The 24627-nt window shown below is 35.4% G+C and overlaps 1 protein-coding gene across 10 annotated transcripts in view; it reads right to left on the reverse strand.

The window, feature by feature from the left end:
* Positions 1 to 24627, reverse strand: part of PTPRK (protein tyrosine phosphatase receptor type K) — a 562311-nt gene that overhangs the window by 243184 nt on the left and 294500 nt on the right. For all 10 annotated transcript variants that reach the window (XM_055114112.2, XM_008952978.5, XM_063605453.1 and 7 more), the window contains exon 6: positions 12596 to 12770. In XM_055114112.2, coding sequence (XP_054970087.1) covers positions 12596 to 12770 — 175 coding nt within the window. The remainder of the gene's footprint in view (positions 1 to 12595; positions 12771 to 24627) is intronic.

A 24627-nucleotide genomic window follows, 5' to 3' on the forward strand; every position in this document is an offset into this window, starting at 1 on the left:
TAGTGCCTTTCACCTACAGTGCTTCTCTAATAGTGATTGACTTCTCTTTATTATGGAGCTACTGTTCAGAAAAGACTATCCATGATTGCTGATGGTTGATTTTTAAAAAATCAGATGTACAGAATTCAATAATTGTAGGAAAATGCACTCTTTTACATGCAAGTTAGGCTTCAAAATTGCATTAGTATTTCTATTTGAATATTTATCTATAAACCTCAGCAACACAAACATAGACAAAGACAGATACAGATGCCTCTGAGTGTACAGATATACACACAAAGAAAAGATAGCCTGTACCATATATACAAAAGCAGTGTTTCAATCTGAAAATTATTAATCAGAATTTCAAAAACGTTTCACAGTAAAATTCAAAACCTTAAGGTATCTAATATGTTGAAATTATAAAATATGTTTAAGTGACACAATGCAAACAAAAGAGGGATTTAAAGTTAGATGCAAGAATATAAGTGAAAACTTCCTTTAAATTAAGTATCTTACCCACCCATTTTTCCCCTTTTCACTGACGCTAAGAGAACCTTCAAAATGATACCGGTAACACAGTGGTTGGTGTCCCATAAACTATCCAAGACTAAAGGTTTTAATTCAGCTCCATCTGAATGTTGTTATAAAAGTTTAATAAATCAAAATGATCAAAATGTTCTCGGTGGCAGATTGGGATTCAGTTTCCAATTCAAATTCTCTTTAATATATGGCTTCTCTGACATCTCGCATTTCTACCATCCATGTTGAATTCCAAACACCCTGCTTTACATCATTACCATGCATCAACCAGTCTGATCATGGTAACTGCTTTTTAGCAATCCTGCACAGTACACAGAAATGCCAAATTGAGTGGGGATTTTAACACAGGAAGATTATGTCAGGTGGGAACTCTTTATCTACCCTTAAGTAAATATTTTCAAACCACCCACTACAGTGAATGACATTCTTTGAGAATGAGAAATGCTGTTAGCCAAAAGTCCTACACCCTCAAAAAAAAAAAAAAAAAAAATTCCCTCTCCCAACCCTTTAAAACATTGATGTAGGAAAAAGGTCCAGGAGCATTATTATCAGGAGCAATAAAATTCTGAAGAGAAAGTAGAGAAGCCTGTAGAGAGTTTGCTTTATTTCTATGAAGTAAAAAGTTTTACAAAGAAGAGGAAAAAGATTTCCACTTAACCGACAACCACAATACAGTCAGGAATCTACATGAAGCAGTGAGGGATATATTTACACATGATATATCTTACATGTGTTTTTATATGCAGATAATGTCAGCAATAAAAAAGACATCATATTTAACTGCCTGGTTTCTCTTTCTAAATTTTCCATTTAGTTAAAAAACTCTGCTTTCATCCAGAGTTTAACAACATGAAAAATTCCAATAATATAGGCTAAAGGCTATGAAATGGAAACTTAGGAAATACAAATAATTTCTATGCACTAAGCACCTATTGTTCAATTCATCCTGTATTGAGTCTTTACTTAATGCCCTATGATTAGTTTAAGACTTACCCACATTCCTAAAGATTTTAAAACTGGATATGTTCCTAGCACCCCAATCGAAAGTTTACAATTAAACTTAACATCTATGCTCTCAAATGAGTTCTTCTACAAGGCTTCCAAATCTCTGACCATAATACCACATTTTATCCAATATCCCAAACAAAAATCTAGAAGTCTCCTTTGACTTCTCCTCCTACTGTCATTACACAATGCTTTAACAACATTGCTGCCTAATCTCTCATCCTTGACTCACTCTTTCTACCATAACCACCCCCCCAGGAACACTTATCACTTATCATCTCAAGTTTTTAAAACTGTAAGAGCCCCCTTAACTTACTCCCTAAAAACGCACCATTTTCCACATCATCTGGTATCCTGGTTTTCTGAGACAGATAATATGTAAGTAACCTACTTCAAAACTCCTAAAGGTTCCCAAATTAAATAACACAATGCATTTATATTTCTTAGTCTGGCACTCAAATTGTTCCACAGTAAGGCCTCAAAGTACAATTTCAGGATCATCTCAGATGTTTTCAGTGGAAAACACTGTGTTACAGTCAATATTTACTGCTAGTTCACAAGAACATGTTTTCCAGTGCCAGTCCCTCTACCCAGAATGCCCTTTACTTATCTTCCACTATCCAAATGCTACCCACCCATCAAGAGTCCGATGGAACTTCCCATCCTCCTCAGCACATCCCCTGACCATTAAAAGGCAGCCACGAGGCTGCCCTCCTCATTCTACACATTAAATTAATGTCATTCATATGGCACTTTATACCTCACTATTTTTGTTTTTTTGACAATATTTGATGAGACCTGCTAGACTTTGATCATGGTATTGGCTACAGAGATCCAATCATGAGTGAGCAAAAGGAAAGGGTCCCTAAGTACATCAGTCTCATGGAGGAGACAGATGTTATGAATGCAGTTATATTTTGAAGGAGCAGGGCGATTAGAAAAAGCCAAGACCCTAAGGCATGAGAGATCATGGTATGTTCAAGCAAGTGAAAGAAAACCAGTGTTGCTAGAGTTTAGTGAGCAAAGGAGAGTCTTATGAAGGACTGAAGGGGGTGAGCCCAGCTAAAAGCCTAGGAGCAAGCAGGGCCTTGGAGCTGTGATGAGGCAGCTGGAATTTATACCGCAAGAACAGGAAGCTGCCAGTGCCAGGGGGAGCATATTCTGACTTACTGTGTCATACAGTCACTCTGGCTTCTGTGTGAAGACTGCCTTGGAGAAGGTAAGCGCTCATGGAGGGAGATCAATAAGTAGGTTTTTTATAGAAGTACACGAAAGAGAAGATGGTGACAGAGACAAGTGGTGGCAGTGAGAATAAAGAAAAGTGTGGGGCACTCAAAGGCTATGCAATAAAATATGAATAATGGAATCTATTTATATACATATTACAAACAAATTTCAGACATACAGATTTCTATTCACTGCATTTCCAACAGCACAAAAATCTTTGAGACCATTGTCTTGTTATGCATATACTTACTGATAGTAGGCATTACATAAAGATCTTTCAAAAACTTTGACCTAAATAACTCCGGAGGGAAAAAAAAAAAAAACAGTAAAACAAAATCAATGAATTCTCTTCTGTACTAGAAAATAATTGCCATTTGGCCTTTAGGTATTTTTGGGGAGGGGGGGTGGGGAATAAGAAGAAAGCTGAAAGGAATAAGAATGTAAAAGCGTGCATCTATTCAAGAAAAAATATGCGAGGGTGGAAAGAGCAGGAAGTCTAATGCCCAGAGACAGAAGTATACTTGGAAGAGCTGGCTTTGCCTGCTGTGGATCAAGGAAGGAGGTGAGTGATAAAGAACAAATTTGGAGTGGCAGTCAGGGGATATTTCATTTAAGGTCACTTAGAACAGGAAAGGACTGTGATTTCTTTCCCCCCTTAATGTGAAGGGAAGCTGCTGGAGGAGGTAGCATGGCAACATGAGAGTAGCCATGGTACCTCCATATGTATAAAAAAGACTAATGAAAATCCAGGGGCAATCAGCAATACGTAAATAACCAGGTGGGTAAAATTTCTTCCTAACGAAGGTACAAGTAATTACCCACTTGTTGTTTTGTTGTTTAATACAAGGACAGATTCTGTGTCATCATAGCTAAATCTATGACTCCAAATCAAGCAACAATAAAGAAAAACAACAAAATATTTTCTCAGTTTAGGGCTCAGAAAACAGAAACTGGAGAGCAAAAGAAAGTTATGTGCCTATAACTAGGATAAATTATATCCTAAAGTGTAAAAGTCACTGTATTTATATACCTTGTAAGAGATGAGAACACATCTATAGGCCATAATTTCTCTAAAAACAAGTATCAGAGCTAAAGTAAAGGCTGTACAAGAAGAGACTGTTATATATTTATATTTGAGGAAAGCCGCCATATTTTCTGCCATATTGTTTAATTTCTGTCCAGCTCTCCGTCCCCAAATTCTCACTTTTAATACTGAAATGTTACAATATTTCCCTTTTTTTCTAAAAATTAATAATCATGAACTAAACACAATCTATGCTGAGGAGTGACAAAGTATTATTTATCTGTATTCATTTGTGTTGACCTTATACTTGGTTTTAATTCTTGTCAGATTAAATTATTTCCTAGAAAGAGGGAAAACATCATTTATCTTAACCCAGATGGGAAAGCAAGCAATTTCTGTGGTACTGTCATAAACCTTGAACAAGCCGGTTTTGATCGACACATTAATAAATAATTACATATTATTATTTGCTTTATTTGTAAGGCTTCTACATAACATTTTATGCATTTTTTTGTTTTCTATATATTTCCATGTTTGTATTCTTAGTAACAGTCAGGTTCCTGATCATGCTTTACTGGTCAGCAGAATGTATATTAGCTAGCTTTTTAAAAGATGTACTGCTTAAGTGGCAAATAATTTATGCTAACTGCAAGGCTAAACACAAAAACTCACCTGTAAGTCATATAGTGGTAGAGAACCCTGCTATTAATGACTCTCTTGAAGATGAAGTGGAGGGGAGAGTGGGAGAGACTCAAGAACTCAAACTAATGAAGTAATGTTCCACTATAACACTTCTATTGCCATCTTTACTCATTATGCCACTAAACACTCTGATTTATCTCCCTGCCCTCACTGATTGATTCCAATTTGTCAACTATAGAGCTTCTGTTCAATTAACATTCTATAAGACTCTCCCAGTGTAACTTTTTAAAGCCAAATTAGTGCTTAATAAGGGGTTTCAATGAAATAGTTGCTATTTCATTGCAGTTAGAAAATAGGTAGGCTATTTTTTATTTGTTAGGAAACATTTTTTATTCTTACAGAGTTTAAAATAAAAACCTAAGTCAAAATTCTGTGTCATGATACTCAATAATTCTACATTTCCTATAGAATTAAATTATGAGATTCTTAAGTACTGAGACTATGTATGCGATTTTTTTGGCATTTGTCTTTATTGAATACTTAACATCATAATATGCACTTGCCTATTACCTCATTAAGAACTCAATAAAGGCTGCTAGCTGATTTTTCAATGAAGTTGCAAATAAACCCAGAAAGACTAAAAAATCTTAGTTCAAATGGACACTGTTTCTTTATTTTTGGTTTGGGGTAAGAGAAAGAAAAATGATTAACAGATAGGGGAATATAAACTACAAAGACACTCGGGCCATGTAGTAGATAGGAGTCCCTTGGTAGATGGAAATGGGTCCAAATTACATTTATCACAAACTCCAAGAGAAGAGAATTGAAACTTAGAAAACGTGTACAGGCCTACTGTCAACAATCTGAAATAAAATTCCCTTGAGTTCAGCACAAATAATTATTAATGCTGCAAATGATTCTGCTTCCTCTTTGATCCTTTTCAAATTCTTAAGACGAAAGCTTCATCAAAAGCAAACCCCCAATATTTACTCCAAAGAGCAGTGACCAGTACCCTACCCACTCAACACACAAATTGCCTAGGAAAATAAACTGAGAAACCTTTAGGGAAAGAACTCTCATCGCATTTTTATTTTAAAAACAAACTGAAAGAAAATAAATAAAATGAAAAAAAATCAACCTGACAAACACAACTGCTGCACTTTACTATCCTTATGGAGTAGCTATAATGAAACTCAGAAAAGGAGAAAATTAATAGAAAAAAGTATTCGGCATAATGGTGTACAGAAGTGGATCAAGTAGAGTTTCAGTAATTATATGAAGTCCCAGTCAATATTCATATTAGATTTAAAAGCCATAACTTTTCTACTACTCTTAAATAAACATAGATACTATCTTTTTTTAAATGCTTTTCAGCTTTGAAAATGTATGTTTAATGGACTATATGAACAATTCAAATGAATGTCTAGTTTCTGGTTGCACCAAAATATACTATCTGAAATAAGAACATCTAGCACTCTTTTGCTCATTCAGAATTTAAATATGTACCAGACATCTTGAACACTGAATCACCTGAATTACAAGTAGGTAATATGAATGAGAGGAGACTCCAAATGTTTCTTTCATCATACTCAAGGGGAGCAAAGTAAAATTTTTAAATATGAGAGATTTGGAGACTCCTCCAAATTTGACACATTTGGTATCCACTGGCTGCATGGGCTTTTTTAAATATTTAGGGGTTTTGGGGGGTAAAATTAGTATGTGATTCAGTGTGTTCTGAAATGTTCATTATATTTCAGTTTTTAGAAAACATAGCTGTTTAAATTACATTCTCCAAGATAATTCCAAACTTCCTGTCAAGATGACCAGTTTTCACAATAGAAGAAAAGGGATCTCAAGTCACCATTAAGAAAAAGGATCTTTATATGAATTCATGAGCCTAAAAGCTGTGCTAGGGAAACTAGTTAAAAATCAATACTGCATGGTATTAAACAGCTTGCTAAAGGTCTCAAGCTAGAAATTCCATGGCCCTTAGCCACCAACTAGCAAAAGTACTCATAAAGTGTTTTCCATTTCCCAAATGACCTTGCTTCTTATATAAAAACACCAAAAAAATTCAGATTTAATTTTATGTACAAAAAGATTAGAGTACCGGAATAGAATACTGGTCAAATCAATATTATTTTTCAAATGAAAAATATTTACACCAAACTGAAAAGTCACCCTTAATAGCCCACTTGAGAAAGGAAAGAGTCTGGTGTAGACACCACAATTGTCATCATCACTTCCTTTATGCCAGCAAACTAAAAATATGTGGTTCATTGCTCATCCCCTACATATGCCAGGATCAGTCCCACTCCTCTGATTTCCGCTAAACAATTTTATTGGTTGATTTTGAGAAAAGTACTGAATTTCTCCATGTAAATATTGTGCTAGGTGCTGAAGCAAACAAAGATGAACAAGACAGGCTCTGATAGGACATAAACTACAATTACAGTAAAAGCAGAATCTGAAAAGTTCTAATAGGTTTTGAATGCTTTCCTTCTTCATATGCATAGTAAATAACTGACATAAAGCAAGTGATTCCATGAACAGTTCACCATTGACCAAATAAGCTACGATCCTACTGATTACCTATGACTCATACTGTTACTTGACTTAGTATGGTAACACCCTTCTCCAATAGTACCATATTCCAAACTCTGTATGTCCTTCAGGATTAAGTTGTACCTTCTCTTGACATTATTTCCTCAGTTACTATCTTATCTGAATAAAATAAACAACTAACTCTGAGTAATACTGTTTATGCTCTGGAGTCCTGTGTACAAAAGCTCTCTACTGGACATACTAGTTGTTTATCCAATAACCAGTGATGCATTATTATTATTATTATTATTTTGATAGTTGTGGTAGGTACTGCCCTCTTTATCCCTAACTGGATAAGACCAAGGAAGCACGTAGTCATATTTCTCTCCTAAGACTAGGTGGTAGGCCTGGCTTAGGATAGAAGCCAAAATCATAGACTACAAAGTGAAGAACTGGAAAGAACGTGGATCTTTAATGACTTCATCAACAAATCCTGAAGCCTATCCTGTACTACCCAGTCACAAAAGTTAGTAAATATTCTTATGTATAAGCTAGTTTATATTGTCTTACAACGGAATGATATCTGTTTGAATTTCTTATGATGTTAAACACCAATTCTGAATAAGGTTGGGTAACTACCCTGAGTAAGGTTAGGTAAAGTGATTGATATAACCCCCATTTATAGCTAGAGGTCACTATTATTCATTAGGAACAGACTAAAATATTAACTAAATACTTCTGTGTCCAGAGCATTTTGATAATGACTAGTAATTGACACTAAAATTTAAAACTCAAGCCATTAACAATGACAAACCAAAAACTGTGCTTTCAAACTGAAGTACTTAAAATGTAACTGTAGTTTCACAGGTAAAAATGATAGATATAAAAATATAACAATTTGGAATAGAAATTGAGTGTGAGGTGTAGGAATCAGAGAATTTTATAGAAGTTTTACTTAGGTCAGCTGGTTTGAGATGTAAGTGGGTCTTCGGTTTAGACAGATGGAAACAGATGGAGGAGATCACAGCTAAGGTGAGGATTGGCAAAATAATCTGTAGCATAATTAGATTACAAAGTTGGTGCTTTCAGTTTGAAGCTTGGTGCTTTCAGTTTGAAGCTGATAAACACTACTTCGACTTGTATTTCAAATTTTTTACACTTCAATTTTGTAAAACACTGAGCAAAAATATCTGCTCTTCATCTCATCTCTATAAAAACTTCTTTGTCAATAGAGATTGGCCTCCATAAGCTGAATACATTATCATTATTCAAAATGATCAGGAAGCAATGCTAAAGTCATAGCAAAGTAATTTCTGTTTCTCCGTACTTTTTTTTATTCTTCTGGCTGTGGGAAAACATAGATCAATACTCTTCAGCATGAAAATTCTGCAGTGAAATTTTCATTTGTAACAAACAGCAACAAAAAAGCCTTAAGCATGCCCTGTCACTTTCAGTTTAGGAGAAAATGCGCTAATAAACTCTTACCCTTGGGTCATCTTTGACAACAGGCAATACCATGCCAGCTCTTATTAAAGACTATTCATATCACTGCCCCAAAAATTTCCTTTAAAATTACCATCTTTTGTATCCATGTAACAGGATGTCAGCTTTAAAAGTGCCAATGAGAGATAGGACCTGTCAGCACAGTTAATTCTCAGCACTGTTTCAACACCAGGACAGCTGACCCCCGAGGGTATGTTTTTGGTTAGTAATATTTATTTGGTGGTTATCTCTACAAACAAGAAAACTTATTCCTCTGTATTGGTTTTCAAATAAAACAGCAAGCAAAGTATCACCTGTACATATTAAATATAGAACAACCTAAAGTGTGTTGAAAGAAAAATAAAATTGTCAAAACTATCAAAATATATTTCTAAAATGATAGCAGACTCTGGATAACAAATTCAAAATGCCATCATCTTTCAACTCAACCTTTCCAACATAAAAATCACAAAACTTATGGCAGGACTTTCTTTAAAAAAAAGGAAAAATAAGGCCGGGAGTGGTGGCTCATGCTTGTAATCCCAGCACTTTGGGAGGCTGAGATGGATGGATCACAAGGTCAGGAGTTCAAGACCAGTCTGGCCAACATGGAGAAACCCCCTCTCTACTAAAAATACAAAAATTAGCTGGGTGCAGTGGCACACATCTGTAGTCTCAGCTACTTGGGAGGTTGAGGCACGAGAATCGCTTGAACCCAGGAGGCAGAGGGGGCAGTAAGCCGAGATCCTGCCACTGCATTCCAACCTGGGTGACAGAGCGAGATTCTGTCTCAAAAAAAAAAAAAAAAAAAAGGTCAAAATTTTCAATGAAATTTAAGGATCCTCTTTCTTATAAATTTTATTGAAATAATTATTATTATTATTTTTTTATTATACTTTAAGTTTTAGGGTACATGTGCACATTGTGCAGGTTAGTTACATATGTATACATGTGCCATGCTGGTGCGCTGCACCCACCAACTCGTCATCCAGCATTAGGTATATCTCCCAATGCTATCCCTCCCCCCTCCCCCCTCCCCACCACAGTCCCCAGAGTATGATATTCCCCTTCCTGTGTCCATGTGATCTCATTGTTCAATTCCCACCTATAAGTGAGAATATGCGGTGTTTGGTTTTTTGTTCTTGCGATAGTTTACTGAGAATGATGGTTTCCAATTTCATCCATGTCCCTACAAAGGATATGAACTCATCATTTTTTATGGCTGCATAGTATTCCATGGTATATATGTGCCACATTTTCTTAATCCAGTCTATCATTGTTGGACATTTGGGTTGGTTCCAAGTCTTTGCTATTGTGAATAATGCCGCAATAAACATACGTGTGCATGTGTCTTTATAGCAGCATGATTTATAGTCATTTGGGTATATACCCAGTAATGGGATGGCTGGGTCAAATGGTATTTCTAGTTCTAGATCCCTGAGGAATCGCCACACTGACTTCCACAATGGTTGAACTAGTTTACAGTCCCACCAACAGTGTAAAAGTGTTCCTATTTCTCCACATCCTCTCCAGCACCTGTTGTTTCCTGACTTTTGAATGATTGCCATTCTAACTGGTGTGAGATGATATCTCATAGTGGTTTTGATTTGCATTTCTCTGATGGCCAGTGATGATGAGCATTTTTTCATGTGTTTTTTGGCTGCATAAATGTCTTCTTTTGAGAAGTGCCTGTTCATGTCCTTCGCCCACTTTTTGATGGGGTTGTTTGTTTTTTTCTTGTAAATTTGTTTGAGTTCACTGTAGATTCTGGATATTAGCCCTTTGTCCCATGAGTAGGTTGCGAAAATTTTCTCCCATGTTGTAGGTTGCCTATTCACTCTGATGGTATAATTTAACAAGTAATACTGCTGGAACAGCATTGTAATGTAGTTGTCTCCAGGTAAGGAAAACCAGGCTTTGATAAAATAATAAAATCTACTTATCAATTAAGATAAACAAAAGATATCTAGTAATGACAAAATGATTCTCTTTTAAAATAAACAGGCAGAAAATGTTCGCATGAAAGAAGAAACTATACATATAAAGGGAGCACCTGGATAAAAGCATCAACAGGTCTTCTACAATCTTTTGAGAAATACATCAAGAGTGACTTTTCTGGAAAAAAATGTATAGATAACTATATAGAACATATATAACTATGTATTATACATCACTGTTATTCAAAAGCATTCTAGGTACACTATTAAGATACCATCTCCTTCACTGGTTGCAAATTGTGAACGCATATATGGTAAAGAAGATCCAGTGAGCATGATAATTCAATAGCACACCCACGTTCCTGTATCCATAGCATATTAATCACCCTGAAGATTACCCAAGGACACCTTCAGGCTTTCAAAATTAGGCTCAGGTGAGAGAGATGCTGGAATGGGACTTAACAAAGATGCATGTGTGAACATGTGATAAATTGTTTCTCTGCCTAAATATGGAAGTCAAATACTATCATATTTTCTTAATTGAAACTGTGATCTCATGAACTTGTGTAGGTGATATGAGCTGAATATGGAGACATCAGACAAGTTACACTGAAAATAGTCATATTTAATCTATAAAGTTTTTTTAAAAAATGAGCGATAGAGTCTTCCAAGACTAAAGTTTACAAGAGGTTGATCGCATCATCCAATAATGGTAATGCGAGGGAAAACTGTAGTGGAAAAGAATGAGCTCACCATTAAGAATCAAGAAACAATGGGTTCTATTCTGGCTGTCAATCATTAGATTTAATTTGCTCTGGGTAAATTATCATAAAGTCTGAATTTCAAATTTCTTTTCGTTAAAAATATCAAAGGTTAAAGTATTAAAAACAAGACAATATTGAATAATATATGTAAAAGATATTTGATGCCAAGCATTATAAAATATGGACATATCTCATATTCTCCTTCCAGCCCGTAGGCCTCGGCATGTGCTGTGTTCTCTGCTTGCTGGTGTTTCTTTCTCTTGCCCCTGACTCTACATCCATACCCCTATTTGGGCAACTTTCTCTCAACCTTCAGATCCTTACTCAAAGAAAACTCACTTGCAAATGCCTTCCATGATAGTTTTACAGTCTCAGCCCCAGTTTAGATATTTTTGCTAAAGTCTCTCACACTTCTCCTCGAAGAGACTTAAACAGGTTATGATTATTTTCATTTGTGTCAATATTGACTGATGCTTGATATCCTACTCAACGGAGCTGCTTTACCTCTAGATTTTCATATGGCTGAAGTCTCTATTTTTATTTTTAAGCTTTCAGCTCAGTTGTTACCTTCTCAGAGTGGTAACCTTAAGACTGGTTCCAGAACACCTTAACTAAAATATCAATTTCCATCGTTTTGTGTCTATTTTTCCTTCATAGCACATACCATGACTTGATACTACATTTTTAACACCTGTCTATATAGTCTGCCTAACATAATTCAATATGATGCTCCATGTGGGTAGGGATATTGTATTACATTTACAATCGTATCTCTAATATCTACAACCTAGAACAGTGCTTACAATATAAGAGGGACTCTATACATCTTAAATGAATGTAATATGTGTTTTGCACTTGTACTTTTCCAGTATTCACTACAAATATGTACTGATATGTCATAATCCCTGACATTCTTCTAGTAACTTTAGTATCCAAGAATATTAGTGAGGACTGTTTGGTAGTTCTAACTTTCTAAGATTCTATAAGAGACATGCATCAGTGAAAATTCACTATTGGGTTTTGATACCAGTAAAATTTGTAGGACTATATGGAAATAGAAACTTGGACCTTGACTTCATTGCCACAATGCTTCAAAGAAAAGTAGTATCCACAGAACTGTTTTAAACGGGAAGAACTAGATCTAAAGTTAAAATACAAACGAGGTGATGACAATGTGGAATAAGGTATTTGATATATTTAGTACACTTAGAGCATTATAAAATAGATTTCTTTCAATGGCAAACACTTACTAGAAACTTCAAAAACTTTACAAACTACAGTCTTAATTTCACCTTCACACATTCTGAGAAATTGTATGATGATATATTTTTTATAGTGACTTGACATCAGAAACACTATGGTTTAAAAATCAATCAAAATATCTACAGAGTTGCTTTTGTTCTAATAAAGCCATGCAATTTCGTGAAGTGAAAACAATTTCACCTTACCTCTCACAATAAGTTGAGCAAAATTGGACACACCGGAACCTCGTTCTGACTGAGTTACACAGCGATACAAATCCTGGTCAGTTTTTGTCACTTCTTGCAATCTGAAGGAAGCGGCAAACCTTCTATGATTGATGTTCTTAGTCTGGGCTACTGGTATATCTTCTCCATTTCGTCTCTGCAAACAGAAACCAATCTTTAAAAACAGGTTCTTACTCTTTTCATAAATCTATAAAGCATCTTAGCAAGCAATATCTGTGATAAATTATTCTTGTTGCAAAAGATCCACAATTTTTTTCCATTGTCAATCAGGAAAAGAATGTAAGTAAATACTGGTATCCTCGAAAGCAGTGGTCCTCAACCTTTTCGGCACAAAAGACCAGTTTCCTGGAAGACAATTTTTCTATGGAACAATGAGGGGATGATTTCAGGATGAAACTGTTCCACCTCAAATCGTCAGGCATTAGATTCTCACAAGGCACTCACAGCCTAGATCCCTTGCATTCACAGTTCACAGTAGAGTTCGTGCTCCTATGAGAATCTAATGCCACAGCTGATCTGATAGGAGGCAGAGCTCAGGTGGCAATGCTTGCTCACCCACTGCTCACCTCCTACTGTGTGGCCCTGTTCCTGACAGGCCACAGACCAGTACCAGTTTGCAGCCTGGGGGTTGGGGACCCCTGCTCTAAAAGGTGTAGGGCTGACACTATGGTAGTAATTCTCAGTTCTCCATAAATTGCTACTACACCAGAGTAAATGAATTAACAGGAGAGTTAATGGGTCCAAGGCAAATGATTCATTGCCCCCATGCTCTCAGAGTAATATATACAAGCTTCTTTTAGCCCTTATGCTGTATTGCCTGTGCCGTAGTATGTTTTTCCCCACCAGAAGAGTAAGAGCATTGCCTGTGCATCTCTGTATTCCAAATGTGTAGCATGTGCTGGCCACAGAATGATAATAAACTAATGATGAATAATTTAGAGTCAAACCAAAATCTGTACTCTTTGCAAACAACTCTCTCTTTGGCATTAATGACAGCCAATTTATACATTTTAGAGAATTAGTCAAAAGAGCCTAAACTTTGAAAGCATACCTGTCAAATTTCAAAATGAAATACTGGAAGCCATATTTATGATATCAGCATATCCCAGACAAGAGTAATAAGTATAAACTAATAGGAAATGACTGAAAAAAATTCAACTATAAAAAATTTTATAACCTCTATATGTTCAAAGACATCATATATAAAGGGGAAAAAACAAGTCACAAATAGTGATAAGTCATTTGTCAAGGAAATACCCATCAAGGAATAAATAGCCAGAATACGTAAAGATCTTCTATATGCAATTAGAAAAAAGATAACTCAATCAAAAGTTAATAGGGTATAAAAAAGAGAAAGTGTATGTCTAACAACCATGAAATGAGATTGTCAATCTAAATTTTAAAACTTCTATATGTCAAAGACAGCAAAAAGGACAAAGAAAACCCACAACCCTGAGAAAGAATTGGTCATGATCCACAACCTCATTTCTTGTTGGTGAAATTCTAACTACCCCTGGTATCTTTCATACTACTTGAAATATCACTTCATAGGGCTATATATGGGAAACAAAAATGATAACATTCCTGTTGGAAGTGTAAACTGCTAGAGTGACTTTAGAAAATGATTTGTTACTATCTAGTAAAGTTGAGGATGCACAAACCTTAGGACCTGGCAATTCTACTTCTAGATTTCCACATTTGAACCACCAGTGTATGTGGGATCAAGGAGATATGTACAAGATGTTGAACTCTAAATTATCTGTGATTGTGAAATATGGAAAATATCCAAATATTTCTGAGTAGCAAATAAATAAACTGAATTTTATTCATTCAGTAAGATACGATGGGACAGTTAAACTAGGCAAGGAAAAACCAGCAATGTATTGGTAAAATTTGGAACTGTTAGTTCTCCAACAAGAAACATAAAATGCCATTTTGTAGTATTTGTCCATTTCTGTGGTGTAAATACTCCACTATAGCAACTTCAGTTTATCAGTGTGATATCAAAGTTCCTGAAAACTTAACAAATTTCTGGCACTCATTGGTTCCAGCATTCCACTGATTAGTACTACATGTATGCATGTTTAAATGTTAATTTAAAAATTCCTTAAGAATAAGATGACATGAGACAAAAATATAAACTGTTAACTTCTATTAAATTAGGGTGGTGGTACATTAATGGCTATTTTATTGTTTTCTATGATTTTTTGTACATTTGAAATTATATTTTTAGAGTAAATAATAAAGAGGATACTCTATTGCTTTAATAATTTTCTAAATCCTGGCCAGGCGTGGTGGCTCACGCCTGTAATCCCAGCACTTTGGGAGGCCGAGGCGGCTGGATCACGAGGTCAGGAGATCAAGACCATCCTGGCTAACATGGTGAAACCCCGTCTGTACTAAAAATACAAACAATTAGCCAGGCGCGGTGGTGGGTGCCTATAATCCCAGCTACTTGGGAGGCTGAGGCAGGAGAATGGTGTGAACCCAGGAGGCGGAGTTTGCAGTGAGCCGAGATCACGCCACTGCACTCCAGCCTGGGTGACAGAGCAAGATTCCGTCTCAAAAAAATAATAATAATAATAATAATAATAATTTTCTAAATCCCAAATACACTGTATCTTTAAATACCTTTCTCCATATCTTAAATCATGCATATGCATATTATGTAGTAAATACATATATGTTTCTGCATATGCATACAAAAATACCTAAGGACATCAAATCCAAATCAGGATTTTGCTATTTTTTATTCATTACTTTTGTTAATTTTTCTCTGCTTACCAACCTATTTCAGGATTTTTGCAGCAAGATCCCCCACTCATTCCCTTGGATAATAAGGAACTGAAAAAGCAGCTTATATCCAAAAATATAAATCCATAAAATCAGCCAAAACTCTTTCCCTACAAACCACATAAACCAAAAAAAAAACATTATACATGCAAACCTCAGACTGCGTTTTTTTCAATTAGCACATCATTTCCATACAAACTTCCTATTTGGAAGGCCCACCACGCTGCTTACTTTTGTTATACAACCTCATCTGGGCTTCCTCTAGCTTATCTTTCCAGGTGTGTTCTCCAACTCTCTCCTTGCTCCCTGCCATACGTACTTCTCAGTTCTTCTGCACGACTAGCCAATTCCCACTGCCTGTACTGACTTCCAAATTCTCTTGCACATGTCCACACCCACTCAAGTCTTCTCACACTATGCCTTTCAAAACCCTTCTCTTGTGAAGAGATTCTGAGTATCCTTAATGTTTCCTTCTCAATAATCATTATTCCATCTTTTCACCTTAATTGGCATTCCTCTCACAACACTACTATCTCAAAGGAGGGTACATTTTATGGTACCTTACACCCTCTTTCAGGGACAGCTACCATTTTCCTGGTTCCTAACTTGAAGACAACTCTTCCACTTTCCCACTCAATCACCTCTCAACTTTTGGAATTCGCAGGGTGCCCACATATCATTCCCATCACTGGGAATATTCACAGACCAAATTATCCTCCCTAACCCAGTCCTGTGAATATTCCCATTGATCCTCAAACTCACTTTGGCCTCAGTGATCCCCAACAGCCTCCCTTACCACCTTACAACATCCAAGTTCCTGTGCTGTGACAGTTTCCTCTCGAATCATAACAGCCCGTGCAATTCAGTCTCTCACTCCTTCAATCCTCTACATTGGCAGTGAGACCTCATTTTGTGACCCTTATCTTTACAGGAGTCATTTCAAAGAGACATTCTCTAGCCTGAAAGGGCTCCAGATTCTTTCAACTTTCTATTGTTTATGCATTGCCAATATTGAATTTGCACTATCTTATCAACTATTCTAAAACTACTGACATTTGCAGAAATCGGTCATTTGTTCTTATGAAAAATGTCTGTGTTATCTAAAAATGGAGATTAAAAACTTGCAGACATTCCTACTTGATTTCCACGTGACCTGATCTATGGTATCTAGCTCCTTCCCCTCTGCCTCAAGTTCGCATTCCATCAGCTCATATATACTCTTCCCTTTCTACTCCTGCTGACAGGGTCATGGATACTGCCTCAAAAACTCTATAAAAGATTATAAAAACTTATTAACTGACTTTTCTGTCTTAAATCTTTTCTACTATGATATATTTATCAATGTCTTTTCATCTGTTTGTATACTGAAATCATTCTGAAGGTAGGGTTTCATGTCTCATTTATATATATTTTTTCCTCCATAATATTTAATATATATTATCTTTATTTAGTGGGTGGCTGAAGTACTTTGTTAAAATGAATTAAATTCACTGAACATTTTAGAGACAAGAGTCACATAAATCCTCCTTAGGCTTTTATAAGTTATAATAAAATACACATTAATCATCAATCCAAATTAATAATAAAGGGAGGTTACAAAAATATTGAATTTCAAGGACACCAAGAGATCACTGACACCAAGCTATTTCAGAAATAATTATACCACAACTCAGAGAGGCTGAGGGGTATACTTAAGCTCATCCAGTCAAGATATCACCAAGCTGATATATTACATGATGCTTATATGTGTGTGTATTAATATACTAATATAACTATAAATACATATGCTTATATAGGATGTATATTATATAATTAATGAGTACAAAAGACTTATGTGATATTTATTTCTTGAAATAAAATAACAAAATTAACAGTCATAATATTCAGGTTTATCTTCAATAATCATTTAATAAGCACCTCCATGTACCTTATATTATGTGAGCTGTTACTGGTTCTGTGGCTTCTCTCTCTTATGAACTTTTCTGATACAGTCATATCCAATTAAAGTTCAGAAAGATTAGAAATGTGATGCACATAGCCTGTTAGCAGGACTAAAATTCAAAACTAGGTTTGATGACCTAAAATCCAGCAGACTTTCCTCTAAACTAAACCAAAGCTGTTATGTTCATTTTGGTTACAGTTCCTATCCAACAAATTGATTATTTAGTATTGAGGTTTAATCAAGGCATCGTTCCAATGGGCTAATATAATCTATATTAGACATTGCTTTCTTTACTTGGCTTCCAACGATTCATCAGAGCTAAAAGTAACAATTTAAAACATTTAAATTCTAGAAGTCAAAAATAAGTTTTCCTTTTATAGGCTCTTTATTCTGCTTTGAGTTTTTATATATGATTTCTCCATTGCAAATGTATACCCACCTCTGAGAAGTACTGAAAAATGAATCACACAAATATATGATCCAAGGGATTATAACCTAGCACTACTTTTTTTACCTGCTTTCCATCCCACCCTCCAATCCATCTCAGGCTTTTGTATTTATTTTGTCTCCAATACAAGTTGCTGGATAAAACTTGTCACTTACCAAGTAACACTAGGCAAGTCACTATAATCCTCAGTGTTATCACTCCTCTCCTCTACTATACTAAGTAAGCTTCATCATGCACAGTGCATGCAGTATTCATTTGACAAGTTCCATTCCTAGTGGAATATAGTGGTAATAAAGGTTGATTCTCCAACATCTATTTTCACCAGCCAGGCTATTAACCAAACACCTTGCCATGTGGTCTACAGACCAGTAGCATCAGCATCAACTGGCAGATTGTTACAAATGAAGAGTCAAGAGATCACTTTAGATATATTGTATCAAAATCTGCATCAAGATATTACACGTGGAGACACACTGGGCCATTAACACTAGGTTAACCTGAGTCTTCTTTCCATTAACAGTGACATGTTTTTAAAACGGGGTATCGGTCCATATTCTGGCCAAGGAGATATGATAGGAATTGGTCAAGTTATTTCTAAAAAGGTTTCCTCACTTCTAAGGAGACATAAGAAAATGGGTTCCCTTTGCTTTTTCTTACTGTCATGCCAAAACCTGGAAGAGCTGATTCATCACCATAAGGCAGTCCAATCTAAGGGAAATGCTGATGCACTCAGGATGGTATATCAGGCAGAGAGACAGAGGAAGTTACTTATCAAATCTCTGAAATGACACCAGCAATTACTAGAGCCCAATTCTCTTTGGACTTTTTGTTAAATGAAATAATACATTTGGTTTTCTATTACTTTCAGCTTGAAAGTATCCTAAAAGAAATATGGTATAATTAAAATATGTTACACTTTACTTTAGAGTCTCTTTTCAAAGTTTGAGGAATAAAATCAATCCAGTTTCATTTCAGACTAAAAAGAGCTGCACTGACAATACATGTCGAGATTATTTCAAGGCTACTGACTTGAAAATAATCAAATTACATTTATTTATATATTTATTTCTTCATTGACTTTCATATATCATTGACTATCATATATCATTGACATAATGATATATGATTCTCTCATCTTCTTAAAATTGTAGGACTCAGAAAGAGCCTATTTTCTTATGTTTGATATTTAGGTCCCTGTTGAACAGCATCAAGAAGACTGCATATGAGTTGTCAAAATGAATTCCAAAGTGAATTTGCACAACTACGACCAAGTGAGGCTGACATGAAATTTACAACATTCCAGCCAAATTAATCCCAAGGAACTGAGAGTTCCTTACTAGGGCTTGTCTGCTCTATAAGATTTGTATGAAATTTTTTCAGTCTCACAGGATGATAAAGATACTATCATCATCACAATCACTATTATTGAAGAACAAAATAATTCTATAATTCTAAAAACATGAAATCATTTTAAAGACAATTTTAAAAACATGAAAGTATTTCACAGAAAACTTAAATTTAGAAATTTCTAAAATTAAAAAATACTATGTTATTATTTTGAGAGAAGCACTGTTTCTTATTTGTGGCCATAGAAATTATTATACTTATTTCATTAGAGTAAGTAAATAGTGTTCTCCTAGAAAAAAAAAATGCTGAAATGACAATAAACTCAAAGTACTGACTATCTGGCAATGGAAGGATGGAATAAGGTAAATGGTATTTGACAGAGAGAGAAAGAGGTGGTGAATATTATAATTCTGAAATAAAGCAGAGTAAAGATGTGCTGGAGATAGCAAATACTAGAATCAGATTAATCAAGTGTAACAAAATATAAAGTCAGCTATTCAACAAGAAAAAGAGTTTCACCCTAGGAAGCATGAGTATCTTTGCAATGGAGAGAAAAGGTGACCAATAAGAGGAGCCACACAGACAGAGCAGGTGTAAGTGACAGAACCATGTCTGCTGGGGACGATACCCAGCTTCTAGCCCTGAAGTAATCATTTGTGAGCTGAACAATTTCTCATTACTTCTCAAATCTCTACCTTTTCATCTAACATTGGGTATATGTATTTGTACCCACTTATTCAACAGAGATGATGAGAATACTCTGTGAGATTGCTGTGCAAAGGTATTCATAGCAAATTCTGATAATCACAATATTATGAAGATGATAATCCAAACAGTATCTAAGCAAATAGTCTGTTTGATAACTGTGTCAGTCTTTCGATGTGTGAACTTGCCTATGCTACAATCTCCAGTTATTTCATTAAATACTAAACTAGGTGATCTTGTGAAGGCATTTTGTGAATGGACTTAAAATCCATAATCTAGTAAATAAGATTATCCTAGATAATCTGAGTGGACTGGATTGAATCCGTTGAAAGGCTTTAAGACCAGGGGTGAGGCTTCTCCGAAGTAGAAGAAATTCTACTAGTGAACAACAGCTTCAGTCTGTGCATGCATGTTTTAGCCTGCCCTCCCCAAGGGCTTGCCCTACAGACTTCAGGCTTGCCTAGCCAATCTGCACAAGCACATAAACCAATTCCTTGCAGTAAATCTCTTCAATTTTGTAAATAAAGTCCTACTATATGTAATCTTATAATTATATAGACATATACATATATATATTTCAATAAAATCATATCTATCTCCTACTGGTTCTGCTTTACTTTCTTGAAGCCGGAGGGACAGAGATGATTTTAGGACCAGAAGTGCTTCTAGAGAATCAGATTTTTATGGATGAACTTTCTGATTTGGTTCTGATTCTGGGTTTACTGAAATTTATTTTTCAGTCTGATTAGATTTAAAGGTACTTATAACCTCTCTTGCCAGTGGCAAAGAAGACACTACTAGTCCACTACATGATGCAGCAGTAGAGGCATGTAAAATATCACTCTTAGATAAACTCCTAATCAAGTATCTTTGGAAGGCAAAGTTTTGGTAACCATGTATTTGCTACCTTAGAACATTTTAGTCAAACAAAGAAACAAGAACAAAGAAACATAATGGGATTGGCTGGTTGCTTCAAACGGCACTGTAGAAAGCGGAAACGTGATGCATATGAGTCCACAACTATAAAACCATGCAATTTATAGAGTGAGAGGGAAGGTGGGTGAAGTCAGAAGACAAATGCAATGAAACCACCAGATCTGAGGGATTCTGGGAAGCTGATGGCAGTAGCGTAGTTTTTTAATCTTTCTGAACCTGCCACATAAAAACAGACTGACTAATAAGAGAGTATGGAAATAGAAGGACTAGACAAAAGTGGGGAAATCCCAGAAATCCCAAAAGGCAAGCTGCCGTATTTTAAAACATAACTCAAAGCAACAGAAGAGGGAAATCTGTAAAATCAGGTAAAGTTTCCTGAACCCCACCTCATTTTAAAACTGCAGGAAAACTTATTTCACATAAAAATGAATAACTTAAAAGTATCAAGATCAAACCCCACATATAGATTTTGTAAGATTAAAAGAAAATAAGGAACAGAGTATAACTCTTAGTGTCAATGAAAGTCAGTCAGAAAAATATGTCCATAAAACAGATCAAAACCACAACATAATATTTCAAGATAAGCTAAAACATATTAAGGAAATGATTCATGAGATGAAACAATATAAACTTAAACAATAAAACTCAGAAATGAAATGACAATTCAGGAAAATTAGAAATTAAAGAAATATCATTATTAATTACTAGAAATTATGAGTTCTCACTCATAAGTGGGAGACGAACAATGAGAACACATGGACATAGGGAGGGGAACATCACACACTGGGGCCTGTCAGGGGATAGGGGGCTAGGGGAGAGAGAACATTAGGAGAAATACCTAATGTAGGTGATGGGTTGATGAGTGCAGCAAACCACCATGGCACGTGTATACCTATGTAACAAACCTGTATGTTCTGCACATGTACCCCAGAACTTAAAGTCTAATTGAAAAAAAAAGAAAGAAAGAAATAGGGGAAAAAAAAGAAATTATGAGTAACTACAGTAAAGTCAACAGATGATTCCTGAATAATGAGTGAAAAAGGGGTAATTTTTAATGTTTAGAATAAGGAGAATAAAAATATTTGAAAGTGATCAATGATGACAGGCAAAGATCAAACACAGAGACAATAGAAGTCTCTACAGGATCAAGGGTACAGATAAAGTACTACAAATCATAATTTTTTTAAAAACTTCTGGGTGCGGTGGCTCACGCCTGTAATCCCAACACTGTGGGAGGCCGAGGCAGGTTGATCACGAGGACAGGAGATCGAGACCATCCTGGTGAACACGGTGAAACCTCATCTCTAATAAAAATACAAAAAAAAAAAAAAAATTAGCTGGGCATGGTGGTGGGCGCCTGTAGTCCCAGCTACTCGGGAAGCTGAGGCAGGAGAATGGCGTGAACCCGGGAGGCGGAGCTTGCAGTGAGCGGAGATCGCGCCACTACACTCCAGCTGGGGTGACAGAGTGAGACTCCATCTCAAAAAAAAAAAAAAAGCAAAAACAACAACAACAAAAAAAATTTTCTAAAATAAAAAAAAAGTTTATAGACTACATAATGAAAGAAAATACCACATACCTGATGACAGTATCTCAGAGTGACCTGTGATACATATTCTGGTAAGATTAATTAGAAACAATTATTTGCATATCTAGAAAAAATAGGTACAGACAGTCACCAAGGCTTTATACTGACTGACTGTACCTATTCTGTCTGTGAAAGAAAATGAAGTAACATTATTTAAGTTACTCAATAAAAGAAAATGTGAATGAAAGATTTCATATACTGTAAAATTGACTTAAGAATCAAGGGCACAAAAAACTATTATCAACATCTAAGAACTCAGGGTATACTATTCCCATGAGCAGTTCCTAAGGAATTTGAAATGCAAAAAAGGTGTTTCTGATGTACAAAATTACTAGATATGACAGGTGGGCTAATATTGAATATTAAAAACATAGTTACATTTAGAAGTGAGACTAAATAAGAGCTAAGTAGAAGAAAGTATATTATCCATGCAATAGCTATATGCTGACAATGGAGCTTTAGTACAAGTTTCAAAATAAAATGAGATAAAACCAATGTATAATTATGATATATTCTAAATCCACCTTCCTTATGTCACTGACGACCAAGAATATCGGTGTGGAAATAAAATGTAACTGAAAAGTTGTAATAGGATAAACGTTGAGTAAAAACCTTTAGGCTTCAACTTGAAATATCCCTATGAACTCATTAGGTATTTTATCATTAAATATATGTGTATGTATTTTTTAGCTCTATTCACTGAAACGATCTAGAAATGAGTATCTCTCAGAACCCACATCGTTATCGTGAAATATGATTTCTTACTAAAACTAAACAGGACATCATTGAAAAATGACTGATCTCACATCCAGAGGAGAAAGTGAAACATCTCACAGTACCAGGTAGCAAGGAAGCTCTCAAAGCCTACTATAATCATACCAAAAAGAATCAGGAGCAAATTTGGAGAGGTGCCCACTAAGCAAATATGGGACGATTTAAGATTTAATAGAAATAATAATTGCAACAAATTAAACTCCATTAAATATATTTAAATCCATGAGTGTATAATGATATTAAAAGAAAAAAAAGAGTAAGTCATCTTTGCAGGATGATAGGGAACCAACTCATTTTAAACTAGTAAATATAGCAAAGATTGGAGCATGTATTTTCCCTTTCCTTAATGAATTGTGTTATTGGGTAACCAAATAGTAGATTAGGAGGAGTATGTATCTTTTCATCAACTAAACAAATACAAAAGAAATAAGACACAAAAAAAAATGATAGAATATCACAGTTTTCTACCCCCAGGAATAAATATAGGCATTAATCATCAGAGACTGACAAGATCACAAAAAGAAAGATGACACATTTTGTTCCTCCTGTTATTATACCAAACACCACCTATGGCGTTGCCAAAGGATCAAACTTGACCCTGGATCTGGCTGCCAAGTTGCAGGAAATGGAGAGGAAAGAGGGACATGTGGAACTGAAGAGGGCATTAGTATGCAATCAGCAAAATGTGGACAGGGGAAGCTAGAAGTCAAACATCCTAGGCTCAACAGATAAATTGCGAGGAAAGGAATAAAGGACAAACCTACAGATTAAAAGTGACTTAAAAAGATGTCTAATTTTAAAAACTGGTAAGACTATGGTGTCTAGGGATGCATATATAACTGCAAAAAAACTACAAGGGTTAAAATTCATGAGAGTGGTTATTTGTAGAGGCAGGGAGACAGCTCTATTATGCCTGGCACAGAGCACATGGAAGGCACCTCTGGGATGGTTGGCAAGCTCTCTTTCTTGTCCTGTGTGATGTTTACCCGATATTGAGTCACAATAGTTTTTATTTTTGTGTGGTATTCTATACCTACGTTTTATTTTACAATAAAATAATTTTGTAAATTTTAGATCTTTCTAGCAGACTACTTTTCATAAAGAAGAAACCAGGCCTGCCAGTGATCCATGTTGTAATACTGATCCCAGGAGCTCAATGGGAAAGTTACAAAGTGCTTGACGTGACACACCTAGAAACACACTGAAGGGGCAGCTCTGCAAACAGGAGAGCATATTGTTCTTGCACAGAAAGAGAAGTAAATTATTTCTAGATATCGATAAAAAGCAATCCTTGAACTTCCACGACTGCCAGGCTTGTATAGTCCTGTTCCAAGAACAGATAAGGAAGGTAAAGAATATTATACGTATTATTCATTTATGATCAGTTATGTAATCTGTAAACATTAAATTCAGAGTTTATAAATTATTAAAGAAGGAAAAGAAAGCTTTATATCTGCAAG

This window comes from Pan paniscus, chromosome 5, assembly GCF_029289425.2.
Source record: "Pan paniscus chromosome 5, NHGRI_mPanPan1-v2.0_pri, whole genome shotgun sequence".
Lineage (NCBI taxonomy): Eukaryota > Metazoa > Chordata > Mammalia > Primates > Hominidae > Pan > Pan paniscus.